The sequence below is a fragment of the Equus przewalskii genome, chromosome 13 (genome assembly GCF_037783145.1).
Source record: "Equus przewalskii isolate Varuska chromosome 13, EquPr2, whole genome shotgun sequence".
In the NCBI taxonomy this organism is placed as follows: domain Eukaryota; kingdom Metazoa; phylum Chordata; class Mammalia; order Perissodactyla; family Equidae; genus Equus; species Equus przewalskii.
The window spans coordinates 83,966,564-83,981,074 of NC_091843.1; the positions used below are offsets into that span (position 1 = coordinate 83,966,564).

General features: G+C 41.7%; 1 protein-coding gene across 26 annotated transcripts in view; it reads right to left on the minus strand.

Annotated features, from left to right (window-relative positions):
* The window catches only part of RASGRF2 (Ras protein specific guanine nucleotide releasing factor 2), a 215,255-nt gene that overhangs the window by 81,815 nt on the left and 118,929 nt on the right, over nt 1-14,511 (minus strand). For 9 of the 26 annotated variants that reach the window (XM_070571504.1, XM_070571516.1, XM_070571495.1 and 6 more), the window contains 3 exons: nt 10,992-11,380; nt 3,751-3,876; nt 862-951 (listed from right to left, as the gene is read on the minus strand). In XM_070571504.1, coding sequence (XP_070427605.1) covers nt 862-951; nt 3,751-3,876; nt 10,992-11,380 — 605 coding nt within the window. Of the gene's footprint in view, nt 1-861; nt 952-3,750; nt 3,880-8,500; nt 8,561-10,991; nt 11,381-14,511 lie in introns of all 26 variants that reach the window. The other 17 variants (XM_070571509.1, XM_070571493.1, XM_070571492.1 and 14 more) reach the window with 5 other exon arrangements.

Consider the following 14,511-nt stretch of genomic DNA (forward strand, 5'->3'; position numbering starts at 1 on the left):
TTTCCATTCAGACGGGATACATATAATTACCATGGTAGTTCATATTCATTACAGAACTTCTCTCTGTTCTGACTTCAATGTAGAAAGAATTCACACAGATACTACCTACTAGTTACCTTTGTTGAATATAGGTTCTCAGGCTTTGGAAATGGACTCCTTTGTGGTATGCAAACAATGGCTAATGAACAAAATACACCATCACTCGTGGTTCTGCAAAGGATGATGATCGGCACCCACAGGGTTAGCTTAGGTGAAGCACAGCAACAAGGCTGTTTAAACCAGGTATTGCTTTATCTTAACATAACGTCCTCCGTGCACACGAGAGAAGAGGACAGAGATAACGAACATGATTTTCATCTATTAAAATACTGTGCTTTTATTTTAAGTACTTCTTCTTTACCCTGAAAATTAACTGACAGCAACTCAGAAAGCATCGTGGAGCTACTGGAAATGAGTTATGAGTTAGCTAAACCAATAGTTCCCTCCTCCCTCCCCACTCCACAACCTTCCCTCCCACCTCGAATTTGCTTTTAGCATTGTACTCAATTAAAAGGGAAACACGTGTTCTCAGGAATTTGGCTAAAAAGGTGATAGAACTCCATTAAAACAACACAGGAGAAATAACACATCCTTCTCTGATCCAGAAGTTCTCAAAAGTGTCACCCACAGACGAGCTGTGTGAGACTCACCTGAAGGGGCTTATTTAAAAGTGTCTCACCCAGACACACTGACTGAGGATGGGAGCTGGGAATGTGCATTCCTAATAAGCCTCCCAGTGTATCCTCGAGACCCTGGCAGGCAAGGCCTACTGACTTCATAGAAGTTTCCATGTGTCCATACTTGCTGCTCATCCCTACTCACCCGGTGGACTCCCGTGTCCTGCTGCAGCCGTGGCGATTGCAAAAGCAGAAGCAGGCGAAACAGAGCAGTGGGAGTTGTCAGTCGTCTGTCCTGGTTATTTAAAAAGAATGGAAATGGCACGGTGAGGCAGATAGATAATATCCTGTGATGGAAATTCTCATTTTCACTCCTGCACTGGATGAATGATTGGGCCACATACTCTACAGTTTCCTTGTTAATAGGCAAGTAATAAGATTCTACATCAGCAAGTCCACTCTAGGTATATACCCAAGACAAATGAAAACATATATCCACACAAAAACTTACACATGAATATCTATAGCAGCATTATTCATAATAGCCATTATTCACAATAAACACATTATTTATAGTAGTCAAAAAGTAGAAACAATCAAATGTCCATCAACAGATAAATGGGTAAACCAAAGTGGTATATCCATACAAGGGAATATTATTTAGCCACAAAAAGGAAGGAAGTACTGACACATACTACGCCATGAATGAACCTTGAAAATACTATGCTAAGTGAAAGTCAGTCACAAAAAGTCACATACTATAATGATTTCGTTTATATTAAATGTCCTGAATAGACAAATCCATAGAGACAGAAAATAGATTAGTGGTTGCCAGGGGTTGGGGGGAGATAGGAATGGGGAGGTACAGGGTTTATTTTGGGGGGTGATGAAATGTTCTGGAATGAGATAGTGGTTATAGTTGCCCAACCCTGTGAATGTATAAAAACCACTAAACTATATATTTTAAAAGAGTGAACTATATGGTATGTGAATTATATCTCAACATAAAAAAAAGTCCTAAAATGTATTCTAAATCATGTTACTAATAGAATTTTCTTCTCAAAACACCTTTAAAAGTAGGCATGCATTCGAAAATCAAAAGGATGCACCAAGTACCTTTTGCAGTCCCTTCCCTCCTCAGACAGTTTACACATATTTGACAATGCTGACGCACTCTCACTGTGCTTCCTCACTCAGGCTTTAGTGAAAATAGCTCACTGGGATTCTGACCTGAAGGGCTTTTATTAGTTTGACCCTAAAGTTACATAGTCATGTTTAAAATCAATAAATAAGCGGAGAAGCAAAGAGCTGCTTAATATGACAAAGCGCAAAAGCACAGAACAGCTCTACCCTTTCCTTTCAGTAGGAGTCTTAAAACCTTTGTGGAAAAAGGTGGCAAGTAGACAAACAGGCAAAACTTCAGCTCCACCATGTGAAAATATGTGACACTGTCCCCATTCGGATCCTCCATATTATCACAGATTTCTGCTTCCTTCCTATGTTCCTATGTCTCTATGATTTAGTCATATCAAGAAGAAATAAAGGACTTAGTTAATCCACAAACAGGATAAGGATTTCCAAATGATGCTCATATAAATTTAAAAATTTCATCTAGGAATATAAATATATGGAAAGAGACTATAAAACAGAGCCTTAACAACAGTAACCCAGTGAACAGCATTCCTCTCTTGCTTTGGTAGTTTTGCTTCCATGGGCTTTGGCCTCAAACTCTTCCAGACTATGATGAACTCAAGGGCGTCTGTCCCATGTGGCAATGGTCAAGGAAATGGCCAAGGCCTTGACTGACCAAGGCTCTAAGTATAGTAAAGAGATTAGGCTAATTCCATAGTAGTCCTATAACCAGCCAGCAAAGTCTAGCTTGTCACCTTCATTTAGGAGAATCACCCAAACGTCAGAGTGGCCCATGATTGACCAGGAGTCTGAAATAGTCCACTCCCGAGGGCTAATATCCATTGAGGCACTTCTGACAAGAGCCTGACCCAGGATAGTTTCTTTTGGAGTTGATGGCAATGACAAGAGCTTCCACCATGTGGCTAAGTCTACAAAGGAAATGACCATTTGGAACCATGCACTCAATCTTTTACTAAACTGCCCTATTTGAAGCAGGAAAGTGAGAGTCAAAAAATGTCTTCATATTGGGGGCTGGTGGCCTAGTGGTTAAGTTTGCATGCTCTGCTTCAGCGGCCCAGGTTCTGTGAGTTCAGATCCCAGGCATGGACCTAGCACTGCTCATCAAGCCATGCTGTGGTGGCATCCCACATGAAATAGAGGAAGATTGGCACAGAGGTTAGCTCAGCACTAATCTGCCTCACACACACACAAAAGTCTACATTTTACTTGGGTTACTTGGGTGAATCTGGTTTCGTAATTGAATAATTTTCCCTTCTGACTTGAAATACTTGGCTTGAGGAGAAAAAAAGGAAGTATCTCAAAAACCACTGTTATTTGGATATACCTATTTGAGCAATGGGGAGATAAAAGATTTCCACATTTTGCTCTGATGGTTTTTCCTCCAATTAGAAGACACTTGGTATGTTCTAAAACAAACTATGGGAGAATGCATTATGATTCTGATAACTATAGAATATATACCGGTTTCTGCTACTAGCAATCATGGTGATGGGGGTCCCATCCAACTAGACTTTATTTTAGGTGAAACAGTGTTCTTAATAAGGTTCCCTCAAAATTTTGGTGTCCCAGATGAGCCTATTTAACACAGACTACACCGGGATTCACAGTAAGGCATCAGAGTCTGGGAACATTTTCGTAAAATCAGTACTGAGATTCTTCAACCACCAGTCACCCTAAGAACAGGCCTCCTGATTGATGTAACTCCACACAAAGTGCAATGTAATGATGGAGTCAATTAAATATCGTTTATACTAATGACATATTCTCTAGTCATTTATTTTTCTACTACTTGGTCCTACAGTAACAATATTTGCTTCCAACTAATTTTCATAACTGAGACTAAAAAATATTTTGAGAGTGAAACAGTAAAGCAAACAAAAGATTCAGGAGCTAGAAATCATCTTTCCCTCTTAGATTTCTGAGTCCCTTTCCGAGCTCTCACCTCCAGGCTGGCGATAGCGGAGGTGTCGAGGAGTCGAGGGTGACCTGCTAGGTGAAAGCTCTGCGGCGTCCGCTGCTGGGGAGCCTTCCACTCCTGCTCGGTCCCCTGGTGCAGACTCTAGGACTGCTGCTTTAAAACATCATGCATTTTAACAACCAGGCCATGAATTCAAGAGCTTCTTGTCAGTATCATGCACGGAAACAAAAGTTCATTATGGATAATAAGCATTTCATATTAGTCCATATTTTTAAAGGATTTTAACATGAAATTGAGTCATTCCTACTGGCAGAAGGCTAAGGACACTAAATCTAAATGTGGATCTTCTCTGCCCTGTCTTGCTGACCCTGCTGAGCCTGCCTGATCTTACCCAATCCCCTTCTGTTCAACACAACAGCAGATGTTAACAAGAACGGGGAACATGCAGTGGGTCCTCTGCCCTCCAGAATGTTTCGGCCTTCTTGGAGTGAGGAGAGAGGGACTTTTCCAGATTATAAATCAAAATTGTTCTTTGTGTGGGTTACCCCCTTATGCCAACTAAAGTTTGAGTCTCTACCACTGTGGCCCCCCCAAGAAGCTCGGGGGACTCCTACGGATCTAGAGCCGTGCTGTCCGAAGGGTAGCACTAGCTGAATGCAGCCAGGTAAATCTAAACTGAAACGAAGTAAAGTTAAATTAATATTTCAGTTCCTCGCTCACACTAGCCACATTTCAAGTACTCAGTAGTCCCACGTGGCTGGCGGCTACAGAACTGCAGAGCACAGATATACAGCATTTCCATCCTCCCAGAAAGTTCTCCTGGATAGCCCTGATCTAAAGCTACAGATCAGCAAGAGGCCAGCGGAAATTTTTACAATGAACCATTGGGAGATTTTAAGATAATCTGAGTGTCTTCACTGCAGCTAACATCCCATTAATAAAAGAAACATCATTCTAGGGTCACATTTAGGCGATTACCATACCCCTCCCACTGCTTCTTAACCAGGTAAAACTACACCTTTGCATGTGTTCTTTCAAGGAAAAGCACCACAAAAATATCATAAATTTCCAACAACTCTTCCGTTTGTTTCTCCTTGGGCTTTTCATTAACGGATAAAAGCTGTGTCACCTCTGTTAGTTTTGCATTATCCCTGTCAGCAGAACTATCCTCAACTCAACTCCCTTTGCTAGGCCATTCAAGATTTCACTCAATAAACTTGACAAAATCCCTAATGACTTCGTATAAAGCCATTTTTATACTTGCAAGTGATTTACTCCTTTAGAAATATGGCCACAATTCTGGTCTTTTGAAACGCAAAGGGGCCAAGGAAGGGAAATGGTTAGAATCGTTCCTTGAATGACATAATTAGAGCAAAGCTGGCAATGATGCAGAATGCAGACCAAAAAAGTCAGTGCTTAGCTGTTAGTTTTATTATTTTCTAAATAACTCCCTCAAAATTCAGTAATGGAAGGCATCTGCTGTGCAAGAGCAAGCAGAATATCAAATGCACGTCCTTGGTCTGATTCAACCATTCACTCCTCTAAGGCAAGTGAGAAAATCATTTAGTCAGCAATTACACCGAACCTAAAAAAACTTCCTGGACAGGCCCCAAATGTCCACTGAAAGAAGAGGAAAGCAAAGAATAACACAGTAAGCAAACAGGCACCTACAGAAAGGAGAAAACATGTCAGCATGGTAGGGGGAAGAAGCATTTCCTTCTGGTATGTTCACTTTCAATCCAGTTCCATGCAAACAGCTTTGTCTGCAGGAGGAGTGGGCAGATGTGGGCTCCAAACAAATGCTAAAATTGGGAGCACTTGCCACCCACAGGCAGGCAATTTTCAAACTAAGAACACAGAAACAGACACTAGTGATGTGGGTTGCACCGCTGTGGCCCAGGTGAACACTGATGAGTGAGGGGCCCAAAAACAGTGAGCTGCCCTATGGCTCTCCTTTCTTGCCTGCCACTGGTTTGATTTTTGTTGAGATCTCACCACTGGGTGGAATCTGGATGTGAGCTGGGCTGATATTTGTGTTTTTTAGAAGAACCCAGGGAAGAAGAAGGTGGGGACTGCCTGGTGGGAAGAAAGTGGGGCACTAGTGAATGTTGAGTGAGCCTGGAACAGATCTTGGGACTGGGTGGAGAGAAATAAACTGCATTATTTTTTTCCCCAGAAGTTCAAGTCTTGCTCATTTTGAGGAATATTTCCTATTTCTCTTCTTTCTATTTCTTTTTTCTCTTCTTTATCTTCATGTCATTTGAAGTTCTCTTGCCAGGAAATAATGTAAATCTGGCATTGTAATTGCAAAGACAATATATTGGACAAAGGTCACTAGCATTTTTCAAAGAGCGTACCCTGAAACTGTCTAGCTAGACGGCAGTGAGAGAGACGCACGGCCTCAGCACGGACCTAATGGGTGACACTGGTGTTGTGTAATGAGGTTGTATGGAGTTATATCCTGAAAGGAAGAGTAGAAAATGTATAAACTCTTGGCACGGAATTCTTATTTAAGTTTGCTAACTGTTTTAAGTGTTAACATTTTGCAAGACACATGCAAACATCTTTCAAATTAAAGCCAGATCAGTGTCTCCCCTTTCTTTGTGAATTGGAATTTTTAAGACTAGACAGCAGAGTTATACACAGCAGCATTCTTGGCTTCTACAGACATCATGCACACACACACACACACACTGAACTTGTCAGACTGACGCTGAAGTAAAGTACTTCATCCATGACTTTTCTAGGACTCTTCATGATCAATATTTCCTATATTCCAATGCAAAAAAAAAAAACACACTGTGTATGATTTCCTTGTTTCACCTATTCAGAAAAATGCCAAAGAGCTCCCCAGCCCCCAATATCAATTCTAAGATTTCTACTCATGGTGTTTCCTTTATAAAGATCCACAGGATGAAGTGTTCTCAAGTCTCAGAAGCAAGAAAATATGTGCCTGCATGCCAATCTATTCTTAGCTTCAATATGAATCACGTAATTGATTACATTCAGAGCCAAAATCAGAACGACTCTAGGAACTGCAGAGGACCACACGGTACTCATTCTCTCACCAACCATACCCTTGGCCTCACACAATTTTTCTCCATTGCCTGATTTCCTTATCTATTTTATTTTTAACCCAGGTATACCATGTGCCTCTTGGGACTCTCACCTTAAATACTTTAAATAATCACCTGAATACTTAAATACTTAAAGATGGGAAGTAAATACATTAAAAAGTAAGCAAAAGACAGCTGCAGAAAGGAAGGAGAAATAAAAACAAAAAGAAGAGGCCAAAAACAAAGCGCTAAATGGAAAGACTGTGGGGGCAATCATGGTAAAAATGAGAGATTGAGGAGATGTGTCAGTGGGTGGATGGGACTAAGAAACACAGGGGGCAAAGAAGTTGACATCTCTGGATAGAGGCTAGCTCTGATGGGCTTCATCGAGTGCCATGGGCTTCACGTGAACACGGTCTTGGAAATGCCCCATCCCCCAAAGTGAGAGGAGCTCTGCATTTAACCGTGACCCAGAACGGCAAACTGACATTTCTAATCCGTGAACTAAGTGGATAAACTAACCCTTGACATTCTAACTGCAAATCATTTGTTTTGGGGAAATCCAGTGAGAAACAGAGGCAGTAACCCCTCAACTTTAGCGATTTCTCTAATGTGAGAGACAACCTAATATTTCTGCGACACCGTTATTCATGAGCCCTCTCTGTCTGCAGGCCCTGGTCATAAATGACCGATGCTGCCACAAGACAAGCTCTCTAGCCACACTAGCTGTGTCCACAATGATCTCACCTCTATCCAACATCGGCAATAACAGGTCTTTGTAACTTTTGTCAGTGTCCTTCCCTGGGAGGTTGATCCAGTTCTCATTTATCTTCATCTCTCTGAGTCTAACCTTCTTCCAGCTTACTGCTCCAGGGAAAAAATTACTGATTCTTACCTGTAGCCACACCTCTATACTAGACAGTAGGCCCAGCATATTTTAGGACATGGCATTAGATCACTGCTATACCCTCTGGGCTTTGAAGACTAGAACAAGGGAAATTGGTGACCATCGTGCAATAATCCATGCGTAACAAGCTAAAGTGGAAGAATTAATTATGGTGATCAATGGGCAGCTTGATTGAGGACCTCGCCTCTAGAACTATGATATGTATTTCGTCTGTAATGTAGAAAGAAACAGATTTTTCTTTTGCTTCTCTATTAAAGAAAAAAGTCAATATCCATACTACTAGGCTCTAGCCAGACTGAATGCAATCTCTAGGACATTACAAAAAAGAAGAAAGATTTTCATGTCACACCCATTAGGATGGCCACGATCAAAAGAACAGAAAATAATTAAGTACTGGCAAGGCTGAAGAGAGATTGGAACCTTGTACACTGTTCATGGGAATGTAAAATGGTGTAGCTACCATGGAAAACAGGATGAAGTGTCCTCAAAAAGTTAAAAATAGAACTACTGTATGATCCAGTAATCCAGCTTCGGAGTGTATTTGCATAAGAACTGAAAGCTGGATCTTGAAGAGGTATTTTACACCCATGTACACTGCAGCATTATTCACAATAGCCTAGAGGTGGAAGCAACCCAAATGTATACCAGTGGATGAATGAATAAATAAAATACAGAATATATATAAAATGGCATATCATTCAGCCTTAGAGGGAAATCCCGGCACATGTCACAACATGGATGAGCCTTGAGGCATCATGCTAAGCGAAATGAGCTGGTCACAAAAAGACAAAGACTGTATGATTCCACTTACATGAGGCATCTAAAGTAGTCCAACTCACAGAAACAGAAAGCAGATGGTGGATGCCAAGGGCTGGGGGCAGGGAGGGAGAAACGAAGAGTTGCTCAATGGGTACAGAATTTCAGTTTTGCAAGAAGAAAACGGTTTGAATATACTTAACACTACTGAACTCTACACTTAAAACAGTTACGATGGCAAAAAAGGAGGAGGAGGAGGAAGATTTTTTAGGAGAATTAAAAAAAGAGTTTTACTCGATGCTAGAAATCTCTAGGCAGATTAGTAGCAGGGTCTGCTCTACAGGGCTGCACGTGGCATCATAACTGGAGAAAAGCTGTCCCTTCGGAAGCAGTGAGGTCTCCTGCTCTCAGAAATGGCTTTCACCACTGCTGGCTGACATCAGCCCTTGCTCATAAGCTCTCTGCCCATAAGTTCATCCATCTCCAACCCACTTATCCATTCTTCTTGGCTCATGACAATGACACTTCCCGATTCTGCTCAACCAGACATGATCTCCCCTGCTCTTCACCTTCCAGAGCACTCTGTCTATACCTCGTGCCACCTGCCCTTATAGTTATGTGGTGCCTACCCCACACACCTACAGTATAAGGGGCCAGGGCACTGTCTTGTTTTCCGTTATGGACCCTGTAGCACAGCAACCTGCACAGAGAAGAAGGTCATGCAGTGACTCCTGAGCAGACCTTACTGTGTTCTCATCCCAGCCCTGGGAACAATCAAACCAAAGCCTGGGAGCCACAAACGTCTGACACTAATATGCTTTTTCCTAAAGCTCTCCTAACCCAACACAGCATGAGAAGTCAGACTTATCTCCAAATTTCCCATCTCCTATTTACTACAGTCCAATAAAGGAGGGGAAAGAACTTTCCACCTTCTGGGAAACTCCTGCACTTACTTCCCAGGCTGCCCTGTCCCAGCGGGGAAGTCTGAGACAAGCCTCCCTGAGTCACCCCCTCCGTGGAGGTTCCCAAGCGCTGGATCCAGCCCCAGGTGCACTTGTCAGCTCCTGCGCTGCCTCATTATTCCCGAGAAGAAGCGTCGTGATTCTGCGGCAGCTTGTTGTTCTAATGACTTTTAATTGTCTTCCCCCTTTCCTCCTCCTTAGTTGCTAACTTGTCAATTTAAAGAATTCCTGATTTAAAAGGGTACTACTTTTGATGATGACAACCCCTCCAGTTAAAATTCCATTAAGTACTTCACTCAGGAAGCTTATTTAAATGATCGGAGCCAGAAAGTACAGGGAAGCTTCAAGCAGGTAGAAAAGCAGGGGTCTATGCTTCCATCTGGGTGATCTTCCTTGAAATTTGAGCACTTCGTCTGACTTATTGCCCAATTATTATTATTTACCAGTAAATAAGTTATTATACTGCTTGCTAATTTGGCTGGGAATGCTTTTTTATTTTCATCACAGAAACACTGGATTATAAAAGCAACAAGGATCACCTCCTCCAGGCCCTACGTGGTACCAAGCTAAGGAAGGTAAAGTGATGCGCCACAGGGCCCTCCATTAGCTTACTGAGTGTTCTGCTCAATTCATTCATTTAACAAAAATTTACCACCTGCCAGGCACTGGCCAAGGCACTGAGGGTACAGAGGTGAACAAGACAGACGAGGCTGCTGATCGCACGAGATTACACGGGGAAAGAGTGTGCAGGCAGAGAGACGAGCAAGTGCAAAGCCCTGGGGCAGAAAGGACCAAGGTGTTTCTGAGACAGAAAAAGGAAATCAATGCGACTGCATCCTCGTAGGTGAGGGAGCATGGCAGGAGCAAGGGCTGGAGGGAGAGACAGGATGGAAGCCTCATAGGATCTGAAAGCCTAGGGAGGGAGAACACGCTTTGTTCTAAGTAGGATGGGAACTCATTAGAGAATTTAACCAGGAAACCATATGCTCTAATCCACATTTTTAAAAACCATTTTGGCTGTGTCATAGACAATGAACACTGTCTCAGATTTTATTTTTCTCCTTATGTCTCTGTTGTAATTTGCCGTGTTCCTTGGTAACCAAACTGAAGAAGCCACCTCGACGCTTCCAGGCTGGGTCATCCTGAGCGGGGACGGAGGCTGCTGAGCAGCACAGGTGCTCAGCGCAGACAGTGAGGAGGAGAAGGCTCCGAGGCTCACGCTCACGGATGAGGTGCCCACAGCCTATCTTTACGCAAAGTATCATGCTAGGCTCTTTAGCCAACCAGCCTTAATCAAATTCCACAAAGCACCTTCTAGTAACACTGTTCAGATAACACTATTCTTCCACAGACAACTGACTGCAATCAGCTTTTTCTATAGAAGGCATAAGGACAGCTAACCTTGCTCTCCGTTCCTCAAAGGCTAGAGGAAACTACAGGAATTTTCTCCTCTAACTAGCCCTTGTGTTCGTTCTACTTTCTATGCAGATGAAGGAAAGTCAAAAGGAAAGGGAACAGGGTTCCAGAGGGTATGACGGGGAAGCAGGTGGCCAGCAAACTCGGGGTTTGGCAGCTGGATAATACCTCTTTGAATACTCCGCTTTAGCTTGTTACACAGGTCCACGCGGGGGTTATCTACATGCTCTTCTACAGATCCTGGGCTTTGTTCTGGAGAAGAAAGGCCTCTGCTAAGATCCAATGGTACTTTACCAGTGTGTGGTGGAGGGGACGCAGCAGGGCTTTGGGTGGTGGTAGGACTGCTGGACGCAGAGGAGGTGGTCAGGTCCAATGCGCCTATCCTTGAGTTCAAGGGAGAAGTCAAGGACAGCTTTCTGGCCCTCACGGGGGAGGACGTTCTGGACACAGCCAGTGGTGGTGGGGAAGAGAATTTGCGACACAGGCGTGGGGATTTGCCATCCACCAAATGTTCGCCTCTGTTGTTCTGGCTGGTAGCAAAAAACAATTCCAATGACCTAAAAATAAGAGCAAAGGCTATTAATAAATGCAACCAAGTGAAAGTGACTCCCCCGATGTCATTCAAGAACATGCTCCCTACATTAAAAGGCCACAATATCATCACACTTCTGTTGCTGGATTCCCCTTCATTTGAACGCTACTGTAGCAAGTACACCATGCTCTTGCCAAAGAAACACAGACACTTTCTTTTCAATCCTTCCTCCCCCTAGTTTTATTGACAAACAATTGACATACATCACTGAATAAGTTTAAGGCACACAGCATGACAGCTTGATTTACATATATTGTGAAAAGATTACAATCGGTTCAGCTAACATCCGTCTTCTCACATAGATACAATAAAAAGAAAAGAAAAAAGGAAAAAAGTTTTCCCTTGTGATGAGAACTCTTAGGATTTATTCTGTTAAAAACTCTCCTATATATCATAAAGCAGGGGTAACTATAGTCTTCATGTTGTACATTACATCCCTTTTACTTACTTATCTTATAATTGGAAGTTCATACCTTTTTTTTTTTTTACAGATTGGCACCTGAGTTAAGATCTCTTGCCAATCTTATTTTTTTCTTTTTTCTTCTCCTCCCCAAAGCCCCCCAGTACACAGTTGTATATTCTAGTTGTAGTTCTTTCTGGCTCTGCTGTGTGGGATGCTGCCTCAGCATGGCTTGATGAGTGGTGCCATGTCTGCGCCCAGGACCCGAACCAGTGAGACCCTGGGCTGCAGAAGCGGAGCACACAAACTTAACCACTTGGCCACGGGGTTGGCCTGGAAGTTTGTACCTTCTGACCACCTTCTTCCATTTGCCCCTTCTCCCACCCTCCACCTCTGGTAACCAAAAGTCTGATCTATGAGTTTAGTGTTTGTTTTTCTTTTTAGATTCCACATATAAGTGAGATCATACAGTAGTATCTGTCTTTCTCTGTCTGACTTATTTCACTTAGTATAGTGCCTTCAAGGTCCATCCATATTGTGGCAAATGGCAGGATTTCCTTCTTCTTTCTGGCTGAATAATATTCCATTGTATATACATACTGTAACTTCTTTATCCATTTATCCATCAGTGGACACTTAGGTTGTTTCCATGTCTTGACTATTGTAAATAATGCTGTTATTAACATGGGGTGCAGATACTTTTTATGAGTTAGTGTTTTCATTTCTTTTGGATATATTCCCAGAAGTGTAATTGCTAGATAATATGTTACTCTATTTTTAAATTTTTTAGTATCCTCCATACTGTTTTCCATCATGATTGTACCAATTTACAATCCTACCAACAGTGCACGAGGATTCCCTTTTCTCCACATCCACGCCAGCATGTGTTATCTCTTGTCTTCTGGTAATGACCATTCTAACAGGCATCAGGTGATATCTCTTTGTGGTCTTAATTTGCATTTCCCTAATGACTAGTGATGCTAAGTATCTTTTCTCCTACCTGTTGGCCTTTCATATATCCTCTTTAGAGAAATGTCTATTCAGGTCCTTTGCCCATTTTTTCATTGGGTTGTTTTATTGCTATTGAGTTATATCAGTTCTTTATATATTTTGGATATTCACCCCTTATCAGATATATGGTTTGCAAATATTTTTTCCCATTCTGTAGGTTGTCTTTCTACTGTGCTCATGGTTTCTTTGCCTGTGCAGAAGCTTTTTAGTTTGATATAGTCTTACTTGTTTATTTTTTATTTTGTTTCTTGTGCTTTGTCGTATCCAAAAACTCATTACCAAGACCCATGTCAAGGAGCTTAATTCCTATGTTTTCTTCTGGGAGTTTCAGGTCTACATTTACGCTTTTAATCCATTTCAAGTTAATTTTTGTGAGTGGTGTAAGATATGGGTCCAGTTTCATTCTTTTACATGTGAATATCCAATTATCCCAGCATTTATTGAAGAGACCATCTTTTCTCCACTGACTATTCTTGGCTCTCTTGTCAAATATTAGTTGACTGTATATGCTTGGGTTTATTTTTGGGCTCTCGATTCTCATTCACTGGTCTATTTGTCTGTTTTTACACCAGCACCATACTGTGCTGATGACTACAGCTTTACAGTATAGCTTGAAATCAGGAAATGTGATACCTTCTGCTTTGTCCTTCTTTCCCAGGATTTCTTTGGATATTTGGGGGTCTTTTGTGGTTCCATATAAATTTTAAAAGTATTTTTTCTACTTCTAAAAAATGCCATTGAAATCTGGAAAGGGATTGCATTGAATCTATAGATGGCTTTTGGTAGTACTGACATTTTAACAACATTAATTATTAATCCATGAACATGAGATACCTTTCCATTTATAGGCGTCTTCTTTGATTTCTTTCCTCAATGTCTCTTAGTTTTCAGAGCAGAGATTTTTCACCTCCTTGGTCAAATTTACTCCTAAGTACTTTACTTTTTTGACGCTATTGTAAATGGGATCAAGTTCTTCATTTCTTTTTCAGAAATCTCGTTGTTAGTGTATAGAAATGCTATTGGTTTTGTATGTTAATTTTATATCCTACAACTTTACTGAACTGGTTGAGTCTTTAGGATTTTCTATATACAAAATCATGTCATCTGAAAATAGAGACAATTTTACTTCTCTCTTCCCAATTCTGATACCTTTTATCTCTTTTTCTTGCCTGATAGCTCCGGCTAGGACTTCCAGTACTATGCTGAATAGAAGTGGTGGGAGTGCGCACCCTTGTCTTGCTCCTGCTCTTAGAGGAAAAGCTTTCAACCTTTCACCACTGAGTATGATATTAGCTGTGGCTTCTCATCTATAGCCTTTATGATGTTGAGACATGTTCTTTCTATGTCTAATTACACAGGTACTTCTAGGCCTTGTCTAACCCCTTGCTACTAAGCTGTGGTCCAAAGCCCAGTGACACTGATATACTGATATTTCTGGGGAGCTTTTAGAAATGCAGAACTCAGCCTCCATGCCAGACCTAACTGCATCAGAGCCTGCAATTTAACAAGACCCCCAGGTGATTCTCATGCATATTAAAATTTGAAAACCATAATTTTAAAAAAGGAAATAAATTGAAAATTCTAAAACAATAGAGTTGGCTTCCAAATAATCACAGAGCAAGCAAAGGCCACTGCAAGACTTCAGAGTTCTCCACTTCTTCCCTCAGGAACGATGCGAGCTCTAC